Genomic DNA, 22,515 nt, shown 5'->3' with positions numbered 1-22,515 from the left:
GCCACAATAAATAAGGTGTTGTTTTTTTTCCCCCAAGTGGTATACGTGAGCCACTAGCTATAAATGCATTCTTAGAATCATATTTTTTTCAGTATTTCCAATAAAGTAATGTGTGTAGTAAGAGACCACAATCTTTTCTTCATTATCAGGGTGCTGAGGTTGAGTTCAGCAGCACTTTGAGTGTCTCTTCATTACCCATGTTGCGATCAGTTGAGTTACCTCTGTGACGTGCCTTTAATGTACTTTTGTTACTAATTCTCTCTCTGTTAACCAACATGTAACCTTGGGCAACACATTTTGAGATCTTCAATATGTGATAAGAAATGTCGTATTGTTGTTGAGGAAAAGCTAGAAATACAGGACTGAATTCTTATCCCAAGTATGCCTTTTTTGGTAATCTTCCCTTTGTTTGGTTCTAGTTGTATGTACTAAGAATTACGTCTAAATTTCAAAAATAGTGTGAACTCTCAATCATGAAATTATAATTCATCATCCTGCATGTTTTCTGAATGTTGAGTTTTAAGCCAACTTTTTCACTTTCCTCTTTCACTTTCATCAAGAGGCTCTTTAGTTCTTTACTTTCTGCCATAAGAGTGGTATCACCTGCATATCTGAGGCTATTGATATTCCTCCCAGCAACCTTGATTCCAGCTTGTGCTTCATCCAGCCCAGTGTTTCTCATGATGTACTCTGCATGTAAGTTAAATAAGCAGGGTGACAATATACAGCTTTGATGTACTCCTTTCCCTATTTGGAACTAGTTGGTTGTTCCATGTCCAGTTCTAACTGTTGCTTCCTGACCTGCACACAGATTTCTCAAGAGGCAGGTCAGGTGGTCTACCAGACTTCCCGTCTCTTTAAGAATTTTCCAGAGTTTGTGGTCCACACAGTCAAAGGCTTTGGCATAGTAAATAAAGCAAAAGTAGATGTTTTTCTGGAACTCTCTTGCTTTTTTGATGATCCAACAGATCTTAGCAATTTGATCTCTGATTCCTCTGCCTTTTCTAAACCCAGCTTGAACATCTGGAAGTTCACAGTTCATGTGCTGTTGAAGCCTGGCTTGGAGAATTTTGAGCATCACTTTACTAGCATGTCAGATGAGTGCAATTATGCGATGGTTTGAGCATTCTTTGACATTGCCTTTCTTTGGGATTGGAATGAAAACTGACGTTTTCCAGTCCTGTGGCCACTGTTGAGTTTTCCAAACTTGCTGGCATATAGAATGCCTCACTTTCACAGCATCGTCTTTTAGTATTTGAAAAAGCTCAACTGGAATTCCATCATCTTCACTATCTTTGTTCATAGTGATGCTTCCTAAGGCCCACTTGACTTTGTATTCCAGGATGTCTGGTTCTAGGTGAGTGAACACACCACTGTGGGTATCTGGGTTATGAAGATCTTTTTTGTATAGTTCTTCTGCATATTCTTGCCACCTCTTCTTAATATCTTCTGCTTCTGCTAGGTCCATACCATTTCTGTTTTTTTTATTGTGCCCATCTTTGCATGAAATGTTCCCTTATTAGCTCTAATTTCCTTGAAGAAATCTCTAGACTTTCCCATTCTATTGTTTTCCTCTATTTTTTTACATTGATCACTGAGGAAGGCTTTCTTATCTCTCCTTGCTGTTCTTTGGAACTCTGCATTCAAATGGGTATATCTTTCCTTTTCTCCTTTGCCTTTAGCTTCTCTTCTTTTCTCAGCTGTTTGTAAGGCCTCCTTAGACAACCATTTTGCCTTTTTGCAGTTCATTTTCTTGTAGATAGTCTTGAGCACTGCCTCCTGTACAATGTCACAAACCTCTGGCCATAGTTCTTCAGGTACTCTGTCTATCAGATCTAATCCCTTGAATCTATTTGTTACTTCCACTGTATAATCATAAGGGATTTGATTTAGGTCATACCTGAATGGTCTAGTGATTTTTCCCTAGTTTCTTCAATTTAAGAAAGTGAAAGAGGAGAGTGAAAAAGTTGGCTTAAAACTCATTATTCAGAAAACTAAGATCATGGCATCTGGTCCCATCACTTCATGGCAAATAGATGGGGAAACAGTGGAAACAGTGACAGACTTTATTTTTTTGGACTCCAAAATCACTGTAGATAGTGACTGCAGCCATGAAATTAAAAGACGCTTACTCCTTGGAAGAAAAGTCGTGACCACCCTAGGTAGCATATTAAATAGCAGAGACATTACTTTGCCAACAATCGTCCATCTAGTCAAAGCTATGGGTTTTCCAGTAGTCATGTATGGATGTGAGAGTTGGACTACAAAGAAAACTAAGTGCTGAAGAATTGATGCTTTTGAACTGTGGTGTTGAAGAAGACTCTTAAGAATCCCTTGGACTGCAAGGAGATCCAACCAGTCCATCCTAAAGGAAATCAGTCCTGAACATTCATCAAAGGACTGATGCTGAAGCTGAAACTCCAATCCTTTGGCCACCTGATATGAAGAACTGACTCATTGGAAAAGACCCTTATGCTGGGAGGGATTGGGGGCAGAACGAGAAGGGCTTGACAGAGGATGAGATGGCTGGATGGCATCACCGACTCAATGGACATGAGTTTGAGTAAACTCCGGGAATTGGTGATGGACAGGGAGGCCTGGGTGCTGCAGTCCATGGGATCGCAAAGAGTCGGACAAGACTGAGCGACTGAACTAGCTGAACTGACTGACTGATCCTGCATGTTGTATGATGCAGTATAATAAGATGAAAAAAAGAAATGCATAGACATCAGAACATTACTGTTTTAAAAACAGAAACACGCATTTAACAGGCCAAAATACTCCAAAATTTAATTTTCTTTTTTTTCATCAAAACTAAAACTTTAAAGAGCAAAAATTCAAATAAAGCATAAATTAAGTGCCAAGGTATAGTGAGTACTTAATGCAGGCATAGTTGTTCCCTGTTGGCATATTGTTGACTTGCCCTCTAGGAACACTGTTCCTTGTTACAGGATGAAGAAAGGGTTCTTACAATATTTCAGATAGTTTACTTATTTCTACAACCCACTGCATTTTAAAGTAGAATTGTAGATGTTATTTTGTATTTTAATATTCCCTTTTCATTTATGTCTCTAGTTTTTCAGAGAAAATATTAGTGTTGTTTTTTTTTTAATTCTTAAATTTCCTCCTAATTGGGCAACAGTAGCAACAGAGGGCCCCCTTTGAACAAGCGTGAATGGAATTTTTTGCTGAAAACAGAAGAAAAGCTTCTGTCGACTTCTGTTGTTCCTGCCTTGCTTTATAATGCTCAGCTGGTAGGACTTATCCTGGTTTTCCATGGAGTTTAAGAGAAGACTTTCCCTCCCTTCTTTTTTCATAAATGGCTGTGAAAGACATAGCTTAGGTATGTAGGTGTAATCAATGTGTGCCTTTTTGGTCACTTGGGGAGAAATTGTTCATCTCAGTTAATTTTTACAGCACTCACAGTGTCTGCGCAGCATTTTAGGTGGGCGCCATGGCGAGTGCCACAGAGTGGGCATAAGAGACACATAAAAGCAAAAGGTACATGAAATAGTGCTTGAAGGAATACAGAGTAGAGAGCATAGTACTTAAAAGTACACAAAACGGTGCCAGCTGAATCCAAAAGCACAGTGGGCCACCTCACTGTCGGTAGGGTGCTGTGTTTGGGGCCTGCTGTTGATGGAGAAGGCAAAAAGAATAAGTGGTACAGTGGGCACAAGCAATGACTTATTCTACTCAGGTATCATTCTGGATTGCCTTTTCTCACTAATCTCCCTGCCACCCGCCCCCCGCCCCCACTCCCATGCAGTCCCTTGCCTCTCGTATTCAGTTCATGGCAAATTATGTCTCAGAAACACAGCTCAGATTCTCCCTGTTGCTTCAGCTCATCTGGCCCCCTCCCCCTACCCCGGTCTGTGCTGTGGTCATTTCTAGCCCAGATGGTAAGCCATGGTCACCTAACTGGGCTCCCTGCTTCCTGTCTTGCTTCTCCTAAGCCTGGTCCCCTCAAAGCAGGTAAACAGAACTTTTGAAAATAGACATCACGTCATGCAGTTCCCAATTTAAAATTCCGTAGCCAGGCTTCGGAATATGTGAACCGTGAACTTCCAGATGTTCAAGCTGGTTTTAGAAAAGGCAGAGGAACCAGAGATCAATTGCCAACATCCGCTGGATCATCGAAAAAGCAAGAGAGTTCCAGAAAAACATCTATTTCTGCTTTACTGACTATGCTAAAGCCTTTGACTGCATGGATCACAATAAACTGTGGAAAATTCTTAAAGAGATGGGAGTACCAGACCACCTGACCTGCCTCTTGAGAAACCTGTATGCAAGTTAGGAAGCAACAGTTAGAACTGGACATGGAACAACAGACTGGTTCCAAATAGGAAAAGGAGTATGTCAAGGCTGTATATTGTCACCCTGTTTATTTTACTTATATGCAGAGTACATCATGAGAAATGCTGGGCTGGAAGAAGCACAAGCTGGAATCAAGATTTCCAGGAGAAATACCAATAACCTCAGATATGAAGATGACACCACCCTTATGGCAGAAAGTGAAGAGGAACTAAAAAGCCTCTTGATGAAAGTGAAAGAGGAGAGTGAAAAAATTGGCTTAAAGCTCAACATTCAGAAAACTAAGATCATGGCATCTGGTCCCATCACTTCATGGGAAATAGATGGGGAAACAGTGGAAACAGTGTCAGACTTTATTTTTCTGGGCTCCAAAATCACTGCGCATGGTGATTGCAGCCGTGAAATTAAAAGATGCTTGCTCCTTGGAAGGAAAGTTATGACCAACCTAAACAGCATATTAAAAAGCAGAGACATTACTTTGCCAACAAAGGTCCGTCTGGTCAAGGCTATGGTTTTTCCAGTGGTCATGTATGGATGTGAGAATTGGACTGTGAAGAAAGCTGAGCGCTGAAAAATTGATGCTTTTGAACTGTGGTACTGGAGAAGACTCTTGAGAGTCCCTTGGACTGCAAGGAGATCCAACCAGTCCATCCTAAAGGAGATCAGTCCTGGGTGTTCATTGGAAGGACTGATGCTGAAGCTGAAACTTGAATACTTTGGCCACCTCATGCGAAGAGTTGACTCATTTGAAAAGACCCTGATGCTGGGAAAGATTGAAGGCAGGAGGAGAGGGGGGCGACAGAGGATGAAATGGTTGGATGACATCACTGACTCGATGGACATGGGTTTGGGTGGACTCCGGGAGTTGGTGATGGATGGGGAGGCCTGGCATCCTGCGGTTCATGGGGTAGCAAAGAGCCAGGCGCGACTGAACTGAACTGAGTGACCCCCTGTCCCCCAACCCCGTGTTCTCAGACTCACATCCACATTGCGGTCCATGCTCTCTCCAGGCCTGGCTTGCATCACTCTCACCCGCCATGTGCCTCAACCCCCAGTCTCAGCACAAGTATCGCTTCTTCAGAGAAGCAGCACGCCTGGCCTGCTCTCCACAGTGACTTCCCTCAGTTGGTTTTCTGTCATTTCCCTATTTATTATGATCTTTACTCCTATCTAGTTTTTAAAGATTATTGTTCTAATAATTGTGATTGTTACTAGTTGCAGCAGTAGTTGTTAGCCATCCCCCAGGTGATGTGTGTCCTTCACGAGGTCAGAGGCTTACCTGTCTTGTTCACAGGTGTAATCCCAGTGCCAGGCACCTAGCAGGTGCTAAGTACATATTTGTTAAAATGGCAGAGCAAGCTGTATAAGGAGAAAAATGATGAAATCATGGAGTTTGCATCAGAGCTGGGTACACTACATTCTGACATTGAATGTCAGTGGGAAGTCAGAGATGAGGAAGCCAGAGAGTTCAAGGATGACCTTCCGTGATGAACAGTGTTCAGAGTTGATGAGATAAGCAATACAGAGGCCAGAGCAGTGTACTTATTGTTGTATTTTCTGAGGCTAATTATTAACAGTTCTGCTCAAGCTAGATTTTAGTAAGGAGAGGCTGGAATCAGGGGCTCTGTGGTAGGAGGTTATTGCACCAGTGCAGAAAGGGTGACAAGAACTTTGATAGAGAGATGCTGCGGAAATATGGGAGAAGAGGTCAATTCAAGACTCCATAGTTTAGAATTTTGTGGTAATAATACTCCATGCAGTCCAAATATAAAATAATCATGCTTCTTCCACCATTCCCACTCCTGGGCATATATCCAGAGAAAACTCTTAATTCAAAAAGATCCATGCACCCCAAAGCTCACTGCAGCACTATTTACAAAAGCCAAGATATGGAAGCACCTAAATGTACACTGACAGAGGAATGGATAAGGAAGATGTGGTACAGATATACAGTGGAATTTCACTCAGTCATTAAAAAGAATGAAATAATGCCATTTGTAACAACATGGATGTACCTAGAGGTTATCACACTAATTGAAGTAAGGCAGAAAGAGAAAGACAGATATCATAGCATATCACTTACACGTGGAATCTCAAAAAATGATACAAATGAACTTATTTCTAAAACAGAAACAGATTCATAGACTTAGAAAACAAATGTATTGTTACCAAAAGGGGAAGTTGGGGCATGGATAAATTACAAGTTTGGGATTAGCAGATGAACAGTACTACATGTAAAATAGATAAATAACAAGGTCCTACTGTATAGTACAGGCAGCTTTATTCAATATCTTGTAATAAACTATAATGGAAAAGAATCTAAAAAAGAATATCCATATGTATAACTGAATCACTTTACTATATACTTGAAACTAAGACAACATTGTAAATTATACTCTAATTTTAAGAAAAATCATGCTTCCTTCATAATATGTGTTAGTTGCTCAGTCATGTCCGACTCTTTTGTGACCCCATGGACTATAGCCATCCAGGCTCCTCTGCCCATGGATTTCCCAGGCAAGAATACTGGAGTGGGTTGCTATTCCATTCTCCAGGGGATCTTCCCAACTCAGGGATTGAACCTAGGTCTCTGGTGTTGCAGGCAGAGTCTACCGTCTGAGCCATCTGGGATAACACTAAACTATTAGCCCAAAAAATGACATAAAAATATGGTGTTCTCACGTGAACTGGGTAGAAGTCTTTCTCTCTACCCCAGTTCCCCTTTGGTAAAGCACAGAACTGGCATGATGATGTCTGGGTGGGCTGAGGTGACAAGGAGAATTGAGATCGGATATCTCCAGCGCTACTGGTTTAACAAATGAGATAATGAGTGTGAAAAATGCCCAGTGTATTAGGGAAACTATTCATCCAAATAATTTATTGTAAAAAATAGTAGTCATACTTACTTTTTGGGTCTCTACCTAACATTCTTTTTTCCTGCCAAATTGCCATCTGAAAAGAAAATGACCTGAAACAATTTTCTTATGATGCTACGTTTGCTTAATATTGTTCTTTTTCTTTCTTTCTTTCTTTTTTTTTTTACTTAAGCACTTGCACAAGACGAAGAGAACAGTGACAAACAGGTGACCGTGACAGAGGCTGAAGGTGCTGCGGATCCTCAGGTGTGACTCGCTCTGGGAGGCCCCTCCCTGCGCCCTTCTTCTATGCTGAGAGTGGTGAGAGAGCACAGGTGTAGATAGGTGGCCCAGGTCTCCCCTTCTGTGTTCTGTGAAATCATGGGAATGGAGCACTTATTTTTGATTAGGAGATACTCTACAAGAAAGGCCTGAAATTGCTCATTATCTTTATAATTTGATTCAGGGGAGAAGGACAGGTATGGAGACAGCCCCCACTTCCCAGAGGAAGCAAGCCAAGTAAGTGAAGAACCAGGGGAGACCGCCCTGGGGCCATCCGCCCCTTGGAGATGGCAAAGGAGAGTCAGCCCGGGACAGAGCCCAACAGATCCATGTGGTGCCTCCCTGGCAGAGTTTCTGTACCCACCCCCAGCATCTACCTCATGGCGCAGACATACTTTTAGTAGCCGCTGACCTCCAAATAGTATGGCAGCATAAAAACTTTGGACACCCTACTGCTGTAAACTTTATGTAAATGCAGAGCGTTGGAAGTTTCTTTGTGGGGACAGCAGGGAGAGAAACAGAACAGATGGCATAAGGACTTTATTTTGCAAAGTCCCCAGCAATTCACCTCCGCTCCTCAGAATTCCACTGCCTTGACACCCATCTATAGCGTTATGTGATGTGGCTAAATACCGAGTTGCATTAAAGCAGTTTCTTAATAGATGACTCATCTCTAAACCTACCTGATAGGGAAGTTGTGAGGATTAAAAAGAAAAGTGTGTTGAATAAGAAAGCCATGGGATTTTATTATACACAAGAAAGAAAAAAGAGTGGGTTCAGGGGAGTCCACTATTTGGAAATCATGTTGTGTACAGAGCGGTGGGGTTGACTGATCTACCCAGGGAGAAGAGTCGGACAGACGCTACACTCAGGGTGAAAGGAGGAGGAAAACGAAAACAGACAAGCCCATATGAGCCCTTACTAAGTGGGGGGTGTTGCTGGGTTCGCCTCACTTGACCTGCAGAGGAGATGCCCTCTCAGGGTTGTGATGATGTTATCCTGGTATCAAGTGGGTCCAAACTCATCAAAATGGGTACATTAAATGTGTGCAACTTGTTGTATATCAAGTATACCTCAGTAGGCCTGGTGAAGAAAAGATGCTTAGTTTGGTTGACCCCTCGCACTCCACCTTTAAAGTTGTAAATCTGTGGATTCAGGTCAGAATAATCACATTAACTTTGTTAGGCAGGATTGCATAGGTTTTCATGGCCTAATAAGTTCATATAAAGACTTGTTTGGAATTGTTTTGCTGTGGTCATACTCAGAATGTTGCAATCCACAGGCTTATACTACAATTACTTTTCAGGCTTCCAAGTAAACCTAGGCAGGGATTGCTTTCTCAAAGGTATCTTAAAGCATTAAGTTATTAGTGGGACATTTTATTTATTATTTAGTTTCTCAATTTAAACTTCTGGTTTTAATTTATTTTGGACTTATTCTGTGGGCAAAGGTCTGTGTTAATGTAGTTCTATTCCTTTGTGTATCTCAAATGGATACGCAGAGCTTGCTCTACAAAATTTTGAGATTTTTCGTCAGCAGTGGTGGCATCTCTGACTTGAAACTGGTGAATCCAGATTCTTTTTAAGTTGGGGAGTCATGAGTTAATTCAGTGGGGTGCCTGACTGTGAGTGTTAGAGGCCTGGACAGCTGTCACCTCCATTGACGTGTCTGAGGAGGTCTGATTTGCTCTCACAATGAGAGGGGCCGCTTTTAATGGCTTAATCCTGCAGGTCCATCTATTCAGATGCGTTGAGTGGACTCACCAGGGGTTCAGGTTGTATACGGCAAGCTTAAAGAAAACATCCAGAGTTTCTCCATCACACATCTAGACAGATTTAGAAATAAATGTATGTGTGTGCTCATGGGTATAAACGTGTGCACTTTCCACAAAAATGTATTCATTTGATACTTGTGTGTGTGTGTATGTAAAAATTAATCAAGCACCTTTTATGCCAGGCTTTTATGGTATTTCATATTATGGCAGTCTTCACTCCAGAGCATGTTATAAACCAGTTAAATGCAAACTGGTTTCTCATTCCTTCCCTGTATGTGATGAAATATGTCACTACAGGAAAAACTTCCTGTGGCTGTTGAAAACTTTAGGTGTACAAAGGGTTAAGCCAGTTACTAACTCTGGAGAGACTGGGCCTTGTTGTGCAAAGGTTTCTCTACCAGAAAATGAGTTCTCTCCTCCTATGCTGGTTTTCTGCTGGAGAAACTTCCTGTTTCCATGCAGTGATGTGTATGCACAGTGAAGGGAGCATGCAGCCTGGTTTACCTCCCACCCCTTTTTCCTCATAGTTGGTGCCTGTAGGCAAGTTCTGTAGTGTCTCTAAACTTGCGTGTTCCTTTAGAGTGGGATTGTTTGTCACCAAAGTGTCCAAAGTATCCCCACTATGCTAGGCAGTGACCAGCATGCTTGGTTTTCATCTTTGTAAAGTGGAGATGTTACGAAGCTGAAATGAAGCAACATAACAAAAGCCTGCCATTCTGGCACAGAAAAGAGTTGAATGTCAGGCCACACCCATGAGGTTAAGAGCTGCTGCCTCCTGGGCCAGGCTGCCAGGGCTCTGGGCTGGGCTTTGATCCAGCACCTCGGGCAAGTTACTCTGCTCTCTGGTGTCCCATGATGCTTTTCTTTAGAGTATCGAGAGTTAACACTTAGATAACACTTCAAATGCACTCTCCTAAGGTCTTTGTTTTTGTTACTGTATTTTAAAACCTCACAACAAACCCTATGAGGCTGATAATATAATTACCACCACTTTACAGATGAACTGCTGATGCCGAAAGCTCAAGCTTTTCTGTACACCGGTGTACAGCTGAATCACATCTCAGAGACAGAATTTTGGATGAAGTAGAAAAGGATAGCCTTTTTACTTTGCCAGACAAAGGGGTCACAGAGGGCTCCTGCCTTGAAAAACTGTGTGTGTACCCTCACCCCTCCTCCAGAAAGCTTTGATGAAGAGTTTTATAACAATACTTCCCAAGGGTGAGTTTGCTGACAAGATGAGGGGGTGTGTGCTCTGCTTAGTCACTCAGTCATGTCTGACTTTGCAACCCCATGGACTGTAGCCTGTCAGGCTTTTCTCTCCATGGGGATTCTCTAAGCAAAAATACTGGAGTGAGTTGCCATGCTCTCCTCCAGGAGATCTTCCCAAGTCAGGGATCGAACCCAGGTCTCCCACATTGTAGGTGGATTCTTTAGCATCTGAGCCACCAAGGAAGCCCACGAAGGTTGGAGTGAGTAGCCTATCTCTTATCCAGGGGAACTTCCTGACCCAGGAATTGAACCAGGTCTCCTCCAATGCAGGTGGATTCTTTACCAGCTGAGCCACCAGGAAGGGTGTGTTAGAGTCTCCTAATCTTTTTTTTTTTTCCCTTTATTTATTTATTTATTTTTTCAGTGGGTTTTGTCATACATTGATATGAATCAGCCATAGATTTACACGTATTCCCCATCCCGATCCCCCCTCCCACCTCCCTCTCCACCCGATTCCTCTGGGTCTTCCCAGTGCACCAGGCCCGAGCACTTGTCTCATGCATCCCACCTGGGCTGGTGATCTGTTTCACCATAGATAATATACATGCTGTTCTTTCAAAACATCCCACCCTCACCTTCTCCCACAGAGTTCAAAAGTCTGTTCTGTACTTCTGTGTCTCTTTTTCTGTTTTGCATATAGGGTTATCGTTACCATCTTTCTAAATTCCATATATATGTGTTAGTATGCTGTAATGTTCTTTATCTTTCTGGCTTACTTCACTCTGTATAATGGGCTCCAGTTTCATCCATCTCATTAGAACTGGTTCAAATGAATTCTTTTTAACAGCTGAGTAATATTCCATGGTGTATATGTACCACAGCTTCCTTATCCATTCATCTGCTGATGGGCATCTAGGTTGCTTCCATGTCCTGGCTATTATAAACAGTGCTGCGATGAACATTGGAGTGCACGTGTCTCTTTCAGATCTGGTTTCCTCAGTGTGTATGCCCAGAAGTGGGATTGCTGGGTCATATGGCAGTTCTATTTCCAGTTTTTTAAGAAATCTCCACACTGTTTTCCATAGTGGCTGGACTAGTTTGCATTCCCACCAACAGTGTAAGAGGGTTCCCTTTTCTCCACACCCTCTCCAGCATTTATTGCTTGTAGACTTTTGGATAGCAGCCATCCTGACTGGCGTGTAATGGTACCTCATTGTGGTTTTGATTTGCATTTCTCTGATAATGAGTGATGTTGAGCATCTTTTCATGTGTTTGTTAGCCATCTGTATGTCTTCTTTGGAGAAATGTCTGTTTAGTTCTTTGGCCCATTTTTTGATTGGATCATTTATTTTTCTGGAATTGAGCTTCAGGAGTTGCTTGTATATTTTTGAGATTAATCCTTTGTCTGTTTCTTCATTTGCTATTATTTTCTCCCAATCTGAGGGCTGTCTTTTCACCTTACTTATAGTTTCCTTTGTAGTGCAAAAGCTTTTAAGTTTCATTAGGTCCCATTTGTTTAGTTTTGCTTTTATTTCCAATATTCTGGGAGGTGGGTCATAGAGGATCTTGCTGTGGTTTATGTCGGAGAGTGTTTTGCCTATGTTCTCCTCTAGGAGTTTTATAGTTTCTGGTCTTACATTTAGATCTTTAATCCATTTTGAGTTTATTTTTGTGTATGGTGTTAGAAAGTGTTCTAGTTTCATTCTTTTACAAGTGGTTGACCAGTTTTCCCAGCACCACTTGTTAAAGAGGTTGTCTTTTTTCCATTGTATATCCTTGCCTCCTTTGTCAAAGATAAGGTGTCCATAAGTTCGTGGATTTATCTCTGGGCTTTCTATTCTGTTCCATTGATCTATATTTCTGTCTTTGTGCCAGTACCATACTGTCTTGATGACTGTGGCTTTGTAGTAGAGTCTGAAGTCAGGCAGGTTGATTCCTCCAGTTCCATTCTTCTTTCTCAAGATTACTTTGGCTATTCGAGGTTTTTTGTATTTCCATACAAATTGTGAAATTATTTGTTCTAGTTCTGTGAAAAATACCGTTGGTAGCTTGATAGGGATTGCATTGAATCTATAGATTGCTTTGGGTAGAATAGCCATTTTGACAATATTGATTCTTCCAGTCCATGAGCATGGTATGTTTCTCCATCTGTTTGTGTCCTCTTTGATTTCTTTCATCAGTGTTTTATAGTTTTCTATGTATAGGTCTTTTGTTTCTTTAGGTAGATATACTCCTAAGTATCTTATTCTTTTTGTTGCAATGGTGAATGGTATTGTTTCCTTAATTTCTCTTTCTGTTTTTTCATTGTTAGTATATAGGAATGCAAGGGATTTCTGTGTGTTAATTTTATATCCTGCAACTTTACTATATTCATGGATTAGCTCTAGTAATTTTCTGGAAGAGTCATTAGGGTTTTCTATGTAGAGGATCATGTCATCTGCAAACAGTGAGAGTTTCACTTCTTCTTTTCCTATCTGGATTCCTTTTACTTCTTTTTCTGCTCTGATTGCTGTGGCCAAAACTTCCAACACTATGTTGAATAGTAGTGGTGAGAGTGGGCACCCTTGTCTTGTTCCTGATTTTAGGGGAAATGCTTTCAATTTTTCACCATTGAGGGTGATGCTTGCTGTGGGTTTGTCATATATAGCTTTTATTATGTTGAGGTATGTTCCTTCTATTCCTGCTTTCTGGAGAGCTTTAATCATGAATGGGTGTTGAATTTTGTCAAAGGCTTTCTCTGCATCTATTGAGATAATCATATGGTTTTTATCTTTCAATTTGTTAATGTGGTGTATTACATTGATTGATTTGAGGATATTAAAGAATCCTTGCATTCCTGGGATAAAGCCCACTTGGTCATGGTGTATGATTTTTTTAATATGTTGTTGGATTCTGTTTGCTAGTATTTTGTTAAGGATTTTTGCATCTATGTTCATCAGTGATGCTGGCCTGTAGTTTTCTTTTTTTGTGGTATCTTTGTCTGGTTTTGGAATTAGGGTGATGGTGGCCTCATAGAATGAGTTTGGAAGTTTACCTTCCTCTGCAATTTTCTGGAAGAGTTTGAGTAAGATAGGGGTTAGCTCGTCTCTAAATTTTTGGTAGAATTCAGCTGTGAAGCCATCTGGTCCTGGGCTTTTGTTTGCTGGAAGATTTTTGATTACAGTTTCGATTTCCTTGCTTGTGATGGGTCTGTTAAGATCTTCTATTTCTTCCTGGTTCAGTTTTGGAAGGTTATACTTTTCCAAGAATTTGACCATTTCATCCAAGTTGTCCATTTTATTGGCATAGAGCTGCTGGTAGTAGTCTCTTATGATCCTTTGTATTTCAGTGTTGTCTGTTGTGATCTCTCCATTTTCATTTCTAATTTTGTTAATTTGGTTCTTCTCTCTTTGTTTCTTAATGAGTCTTGCTAATGGTTTGTCAATTTTGTTTATTTTTTCAAAAAACCAGCCTTTAGCTTTGTTGATTTTTGCTATGGTCTCTTTAGTTTCTTTTGCATTTATTTCTGCGCTAATTTTTAAGATTTCTTTCCTTCTGCTAACCCTGGGGTTCTTCATTTCTTCCTTCTCTAATTGCTTTTGGTGTAGAGTTAGGTTATTTATTTGGCTTTTTTTTTTCTTGTTTCTTGATGTAAGCCTGTAATGCTATGAACCTTCCCCTTAGCACTGCTTTTACAGTGTCCCATAGGTTTTGGGTTGTTGTGTTTTCATTTTCATTCATTTCTATACATATTTTGATTTCTTTTTTGATTTCTTCTATGATTTGTTGGTTATTCAGAAGCGTGTTATTTAGCCTCCATATGTTTGAAGTTTTAACAATTTTTTCCCTGTAATTGAAATCTAATCTTACTGCACTGTGGTCAGAAAAGATGACTGGAATGATTTCAATTTTTTTGAATTTTCCAAGACCAGATTTATGGCCCAGGATGTGATCTATTCTGGAGAAGGTTCCGTGTGCACTTGAGAAAAAGGTGAAGTTGATTGTTTTGGGGTGAAATGTCCTATAGATATCAATTAGGTCTAGCTGGTCCATTGTGTCATTTAAGGTTTGTGTTTCCTTGTTAATTTTCTGTTTAGTTGATCTATCCATAATTGTGAGTGGGGTATTAAAGTCTCCCACTATTATTGTGTTACTATTAATTTCCTCTTTCATACTCGTTAGCGTTTGCCGTAGATATTGCGGTGCTCCTATGTTGGGTGCATATATATTTATAATTGTTATATCTTCTTCTTGGATTGATCCTTTGATCATTATTTAGTGTCCTTCTTTGTCTCTTTTCACATCCTTTATTTGAAAGTCTACTTTATCTGATATGAGTATTGCAACTCCTGCTTTCTTTTGGTCTCCGTTTGCGTGAAATATTTTTTTCCAGCCCTTCACTTTTAGTCTGTATGTGTCTCTTGCTTTGAGGTGGGTCTCTTGTAGACAGCATATATAGGGGTCTTGTTTTTGTATCCATTCAGCCAATCTTTGTCTTTTGGTTGGGGCATTCAACCCATTTACATTTAAGGTAATTATTGATAAGTGTGGTCCCGTTGCCATTTACTTTGTTGTTTTGGGTTCACGTTTATACAGCCTTTCTGCATTTCCTGTCTAGAGAAGATCCTTTAGTATTTGTTGAAGAGCTGGTTTGGTGGTGCTGAATTCTCTCAGCTTTTGCTTGTCTGTAAAGCTTTTGAATTCTCCTTCATATCTGAATGAGATCCTTGCTGGGTATAGTAATCTAGGTTGTAGGTTATTTTCTTTCATTACTTTCAGTATGTCCTGCCATTCCCTTCTGGCCTGGAGGGTTTCTATTGATAGATCAGCTGTTATCCTTATGGGAATCCCTTTGTGTGTTATTTGTTGTTTCTCCCTTGCTGCTTTTAATATTTGTTCTTTGTGTTTGATCTTTGTTAATTTGATTAATATGTGTCTTGGGGTGTTTCGCCTTGGGTTTATCCTGTTTGGGACTCTCTGGGTTTCTTGGACTTGGGTGGCTATTTCCTTCCCAATTTTAGGGACGTTTTCAGCTATTATCTCCTCGAGTATTTTCTCATGGCCTTTCTTTTTGTCTTCTTCTTCTGGGACTCCTATGATTCGAATGTTGGGGCGTTTCACATTGTCCCAGAGGTCCCTGAGGTTGTCCTCATTTCTTTTGATCCTTTTTTCTTTTTTCCTCTCTGCTTCATTTATTTCCACCATTTTATCTTCTACCTCACTTATCCTATCTTCTGTCTCTGTTATTCTACTCTTGGTTCCCTCCAGAGTGTTTTTGATCTCATTCATTGCATCATTCATTTTTAATTGTAGAGTCTCCTAATCTTGATGAGCTTCTCTGGTTCTGGCTCTGGCTCTTGCCTCTGGTGGTTTCTTGGTTCTCCCTCCCTTGATTAGCAACTGAACCTGCCCTTTGGAACTCAGGGAAGCTCCTGGAGGCTGGAAATTGCCCCCAAGCAACAGGGGACAAAAAGGCCTGTCCCCCATGTCTGGGGAGCCCCAAAGGACCCTGCTAGGGTTCACTGTGAAGTGGTGGGGATGGGAATCCAAGCAAGGTAGTCTGGTTCCAATATTCTTGCTTGTAACCACTGCGCTAAACAGCCTTCCTAACAGCTCTGAAACGGAGATAATTGTTCTGAAGCTTAATGAGTGTATGTGAAGCAGAACAGCGCCTGGCATACAGTAAGTTCTCAGCAAAAGTTAGCCTCCTGGTCTTCTCATGACCGTCTGTTGCATTGTGTTTTGGTTTGAGACTCTATGGTGTCTGTCAGGGCTGGGCTACAGGGTTACTCTGCCCTCCATTGTGGTGTCTGCATATCAGAAAGCATTCTAGACCTTCACTTGTTATAACCCTTTATATAGGACTAAAGGGTTAAATCATCTTACCAAAATGTATAGAATTTTTTCAGGTTCTAGTTTAAGGGTTGTAATGAGATATTCAATGAATAATTTATAGCATTTTGAACTTTAGAAATTCTCCCTGTTTATGCAGGTGGTCGCTGGATTCAGTGATTATTTTGTCTCTTATTCCTCCATTGGACTCAATCATTTTATTATTAACTGATGATAACTTAATTATGAAAATTGATTACCAAATAGTTCATGATTATTGTATCAGTAGCGAAAGTGTTTTTTTCCAAAATAGACTGAAGAAAGCTCTTGTTTAAGGTTGTGATGGCTATCATAGAAAACAGATACTTTTAAATCTTTTGTGTTAGAATATATTAAATTTACTATTCTCTTTCTGTTTTGTTTTTTTTTTTTAACCACTTTATTATTTGCTCAGCTTTGGTGCTCTGCTTTGCAGAATGGTCAATAATGTATAAGATCTGAGCTGTAATTTCTTTCAGGTCAAAACTAGGTAAAATATGGTGACTTCTCTATTCTAGTCTGAAAGTTCAAAGAATTAAATATATGTAATGAATGATCCTCTTACTTCATCAATTACATTAAATCTGTGATGTATGTAGCTTCATCAGAAGAGATAGTTATGTAATACAATAGAGGAAAAAAAGTGTTTGAGGGAAGTAAGAGTCATAAATTCCATGTAGCTCTGGTTTCTGCCGCCTTCTGTGTTCTGGAGGCAATTTGGCACAACGCAGTATCACACACTGTTGGTAGAGGATGGTGTGGTCTAGTAACACAGGTGATTCCACAAGGGAGGAGGACTGGAGGAACAAATCTCCCTGAACTTGCACTGTGAGGGACCAAAAGTCACTGGATGCTTTCCCAGGCACTGTGGTGCCCCAGTATGGTGTTGAGGCCTATCCTTGTGATGCCCGGGGCATTAGTAAACCTGCCTTTACCATCACACTTTGCATCACATTTACTTTTCACTGTGACTGCTTCTTGATCCTTTCCCCAGTTATCAAAGGGTGCATTTTTCTAGTCCATCTAGTAAAATATTTGTCATCATTTTCTTTCTCTGAAGAAATTTGAGAAAATGAATAATAAAAATGAAATTATTATTTATTAATATTTTAATTTATAATGAATTAACTTTTTAATTTTCCTGAAAAGAATGCTTACTGTTTTCTCGATTGGAAATAGGTACGTGCCATTTAATAATGTAATATAGCATCCCAGTCAATCAGTGTTTTATTCTGTCATTTGGGCTTTCTGTTTAAAGTAGCAAAAAAAAATTTTTTTCATGAATTTCTAGTCAAGATTTAATTTTTGAAGAAATGAAGCTATTATATAGTAATCAATTCTAATTTACCCACATACCCTGAATTTATGTTGAAAAGCATTGTTATTACAAAAGTGCTTTCATGAAAGGTATTCTTTTTCATCCTGGTTTTCCTTCCCTTTGAATAGCAATTTTGGCATGATGCTTTTTCTAAGTGTTATAGAAAAGCTGATTTTTAAAATTATGGTAATGCAGGAAATGCTTCCATATATAGAACTGTGCTCTTTCACCTTATGTCATAAAGGTTGTTCATTTATCATCCTTGTAGCTTTTCCTAAGGGAATTCTGTCCACATTTCATTTTATCCCTGAAAGAATGGACCAAACATTTTTATGACTCCATTTATAAAGGAAACAGACTTTTCATTTACATACATTTCTCTTCTCAAATACTGAAAATCATATGAATAACTTTAATTATGCATTATAGAGTTTTTTTTTTTTTCCCCAAAGCAGACCTTGAAATAAGGCTCTTAAATCACTCTTCTGACTGTTACACGTTAATCTTTTATTTTTTCCTGGTCTAGATTATTAGGTAAACAGTTTATAATTAATTTCACATAGATAAATTAATAGTCCTGGCATGTGAAAGTCTAGATCAAGGGCTGTTAGTTATCTTGCCTCTCTTGCCATAACAAAGCTCTCAAAATATATTAATAAATTCATGGCTTTTTTGAATTAAATCACTAAATTACAGAACTGTGAAAGGAACCCCCTGGAGAACATCTGGTTGAGCATGGTATTTCCAAAGAGGACTGTCTTATAAAACTATCTAGGATATATGGGCATCTCTCCAGGCTTAAAGTTCTCTAGGGAGTGAAGAAGCTTTCATAACCCTCCTTGAAAGCCTTTTTTGATAGTTATATATGAGTGCTATCAAACTGATTGTCATGTGAAATGCATCTAGAAATTATGCAAGAGACCAGAAAATCTAGATCACAATATTCCTTTTAAAATTATAAGGTAATTTAATTATAAACATGAAAAAATTAAGCCAATCTGAAAACCCATTTTTTAAAGTAATAGCATTTTGTGTTTAAAATACATAATTTGTAAACCCAAGTATCTGGTACTGATGAAAATGTATTTCCTCAAGAAAGAAATGTGTCTAGGATCCTAAGCAAGAAGCTCATGTTCACACAGAAGCCAAAAAAATAGTCAAGGTCTCTTAACTTTCCTCTCCTCAGTCCTGTCGTTTTGTTGCTGATGATATTATCAGTTATATTCTAAGGATACGTGTGGAACCCACAGACAGAAGTAAAGACTCTGTCCAAACTGGCATCTGTGGAAGCTTGGCCCAGGTGTTTGGAGCCGGTGCTGGTGAGAAGGGGGAGCAGGCTCATTCTCACTTGGCAGGTCGGTTAGCTCGAGGAGCTCTCCTCCCGTGTACCATCCCAGCCTGGCCCATCCCACTTGTGGCCTCTGTTACCCCAGGCTGCCACCCCAGGGAGCAGGCAGAGATGGGGACCAATCCATCACACTGCTGAGTCAGCAGCTGTGCAGCAGGTCCAGAGCTTACAGGGTCATTAACACCCTCTCTCCTCTAGCAAGACAGTGTATTACATACTGGGAGAATGACACGGATGGAGAGAGAAGTCCTAGATGGTCAACATAAATGGACTTTCTGGATAACAGAGATACAGTCCTCTAAGTATCAAAACATTTAAAGAATGTTGATCATTTTTGTCTAGATATTTCCCGGAATAATTTCCTTGCCTTCTTAGTTTTAAAGGAAGATCCTTAATTCCACTGGTCCTCTTTTTACTCTGTGGCAGTGATTAAAAGAGCATCTTCAAGATTGGCCCATTTGCTTAGCATTACCTCAGGTTATGGACTCCATTAAAATCCTGATAAAGCAGTATGTCCTAAGGAGGATGGCTAGAATGGTAAGAGAATCTAAAAATAAAATCAAGTGGGTCCTTACTAATGCTTGGCAGTCTGATTCTATTCTTGTCCAGTTTCCTATTCTCTCAGGTCAGAAGTTGAGAAACCGCAGTCTCCTGCCTGTTTTGTAAATAAAGTGTTATTGGAACACAGCTGTGCTCATTCACTTACTTACTGTCCATTGCTCCATTTGTGTTAAACTGCACGGTGGCTCAGACAGTAAAGAATCTGCTTTCTGATGCAAGAGACCCAAGTTCAATCCCTGGGTAAGGAAGATCCCCTAGAGAAGGGAATGGCATCCCTCTCCAGTATTCTTTCTTGCCTGGAGAATCCCATGGACAGAGGAGCCTAGTGGACTACAGTCTGTGGAGTTGCAAAGAGTTGGACAAAACTGAGCAACTAACACTTTCACTCTCACTTTGGGTTCTTGCACCAGAACCACACAGCCCACTGAGCCTAGAATATTTACACTCTGGCCCTTTACAGAAAAAGTTTTGCTAACCCTTGGAACTGAAATGACTGTTACATGCTCTCTTTTGTTATGCTTCCAGCATCTTCTCAGAGTCCTTACTCTCAGCTAATTACCTGAATTGTTGTTTCTGAAATAGAGGTCTTCAAAAAAGAATTTCCATGTTCTTGTCACCAGATATGCCAGCCTACCTGCACGTTCACCCCCTGTATCCTCCCCTCCTGTTACAGTGAGGGAAGTATTCACATGCGTGTTTCTGAGAGTAGATCTTTATGCTCTCTTTCCTACTCAAGCACGTTTCCTAAAAATGCCATCTCTCTGGCCCATGCCATCAAATTTCTCTCTACACGGGATGACTTCTAATAAAGATAAATGTGCTGGAATATCCCTCACCTTAAACAAGCAACCAGAGCTCCCTGCAACGTCACTTTTAACTAGTGCCCCATTCTTGAAATAAAACTCCTTAAAAGAGTTGTCTCTCATTCTCTGTGAAGCCCGTGTGAATAAAACTTGTCCCCCCACCACTTTTTTTTCCCTCCAAAACAATAGTTATACTCAAAGCCACCAATTACTTTTGTTAAATTCAATGTCAGTTGTTTGAGCTCCTCTTGTTTGATGTTTCAGCTACACTGAATGCAGCTTTTCACTCCCTCCTCCTTGAAAACACCATCTTCACTACTCACCAGGTTCTTCTCCTAGGGCCCTCCTCATTCTCCTTTCCAGATTAGTCATCTTTGTTGTTTAGTTGCTAAGTCGTGTCCAACTCTTTGTAACCCCATGGACTGTAGCCCACCAGGCTTCTCTGTCCATGGGATTCTCCAGGCAAGAATACTGCAGTGGGTTGCCATTTTCTTCTCAGGGGATCTTTCTGGGATCAAAATTGAGTTTCCAGATTCTTTACCACTGATCCACCAGGGAGGGAGGCCTCATTCTTCATCTTCCCAGTATCTAAATATTAGACTCAGTTCATGGATTTCTTCTCTTCTTTGTTTGCATCACCCCATTGGTAACCTTAGTCCTTCCTCTGGCTTAAATACCATCTACCCTATGATGACTCCCATCCCCAGCTTAGTCTTCTCTGGATCTCCTGACAGCCAGCCCGGCAGCTCTGCATGGGTGTCTTAATAGGCATGTCCCATACCAGACTGCCCCCCCCCCCCAAGTCTCCCAATCTCAGGAGCTGACAGCCCCTACCCTTCTAGTCACTCAGGGCAAATATCATGGAGACAACCATTTCTGCTGGTCCTACCTTTGAAATAGATCCAGAATCTAACCACTTCCGACCATCTCTGCCACTGCCATTTCTTCTTCCAAACCATTTCTTGTCTGAAGACCAATCTTAATTGGCCTTGTAGCTTCAACTGCTCTTCCCCACTTAACAGTGTTTCCTCAACCCAGAAGATGGAATGATTCTGTTAAAAGATAAGTTGGATCATTCCAGTCCTATGTTCAAAACATGTCAAAGTCTTCTTCCATCTTGTTCAGAAAAAGAGTGTAAACCTCTTGCACGTCCTGTGCTGAAGCTACACGTCCTGGTCCAGCATCAACTCTCTGAACTGTCCCACAGGTTTCCCTTCAGCAGCTCCGCTGCAGCCCTGATGTGGTCTTCCCTCATCCTGGAATATGCTGAACACTCCCAGACCTCGGGGCCACTGAGCTTCTGTTCCTCTGCTGGGAACGTCCTTCACTCCCCTTCGGTCTCCTCTCAGATGTCAACCAACGAATCCTTCTCTGTCTCTTACCCTCCTTTCTTTTCCTTCTTGTCACATACCACCATCTGATTTTTCATATCTGTCTGTTAATGTAATCCACATCTCCTATTTAATGTAAGCTATATGACATGTGACTTGGTCTTTATTGTTATTCACTACTGTATTCTTAGAATGTGTAATAGATCTTGGTGCATGGTTGTTCCAATAAAATCAGTTGAGTGACTGACTGACTGACTGAACGAATGAATAAAATAGGAAGCTAGGGGAATATACATGAGGAATGCAAAAAGGAGGACATCATAGGTATTGGTATTTAAATATTTAGAAGATCGTCATATTGGATAAAAAGTAGACACACTTTCAGTTGCTTTAAAGGGCAGTGCTAGTACTCATGGATTGAAGTTTAGTGGTTTCAGAATTTTGTCTAGCGTGATAAGGGGCTTTCCAGTACTTCTGGCTCTCCAGCACTGCACAGCCTGTCTTAAGATAAACTGAGATCCTTGTCTAAGGAAACCCTGGAGACAAACTGGAAGACCACTTGTGAAGCATGCGGTAAAAATAAATCCCTGACTTTGGTGGAGAAATTCCACTTGCCATTCCAGGGGAATCTGATTTGGGCCACTTCCGATTTTTTTGTTTGTTTGTTTCCTTCCTATTTGTTGGAGAAAATGCTAGATAAGGAGGTGTCCTTGCCCTTAGGAGTAACTACTTAGTCACTGCTTTGCATGGACGGTTCCATTTTTCTGATGCCCACTCAAAAAAATGTGTGTCTTCAGTACAGACTATTAAGACCCTAGGGTTGTGATCACTTGCTGCCCCTTTCTCTGTATTTGGTCACATCGCTGGGTC

The 22,515-nt window shown here is 40.5% G+C and overlaps 1 protein-coding gene across 5 annotated transcripts in view; it reads left to right on the top strand.

The window, feature by feature from the left end:
• The window catches only part of RAPGEF5 (Rap guanine nucleotide exchange factor 5), a 306,460-nt gene that overhangs the window by 182,588 nt on the left and 101,357 nt on the right, over positions 1 to 22,515 (top strand). For all 5 annotated transcript variants that reach the window (XM_061165052.1, XM_061165053.1, XM_061165054.1 and 2 more), the window contains one exon: positions 7,363 to 7,436. In XM_061165052.1, coding sequence (XP_061021035.1) covers positions 7,363 to 7,436 — 74 coding nt within the window. The remainder of the gene's footprint in view (positions 1 to 7,362; positions 7,437 to 22,515) is intronic.

This window comes from Dama dama, chromosome 18 (assembly GCF_033118175.1).
Source record: "Dama dama isolate Ldn47 chromosome 18, ASM3311817v1, whole genome shotgun sequence".
NCBI lineage: Eukaryota > Metazoa > Chordata > Mammalia > Artiodactyla > Cervidae > Dama > Dama dama.
This window is presented reverse-complemented; position numbering and strand designations above follow the sequence as displayed.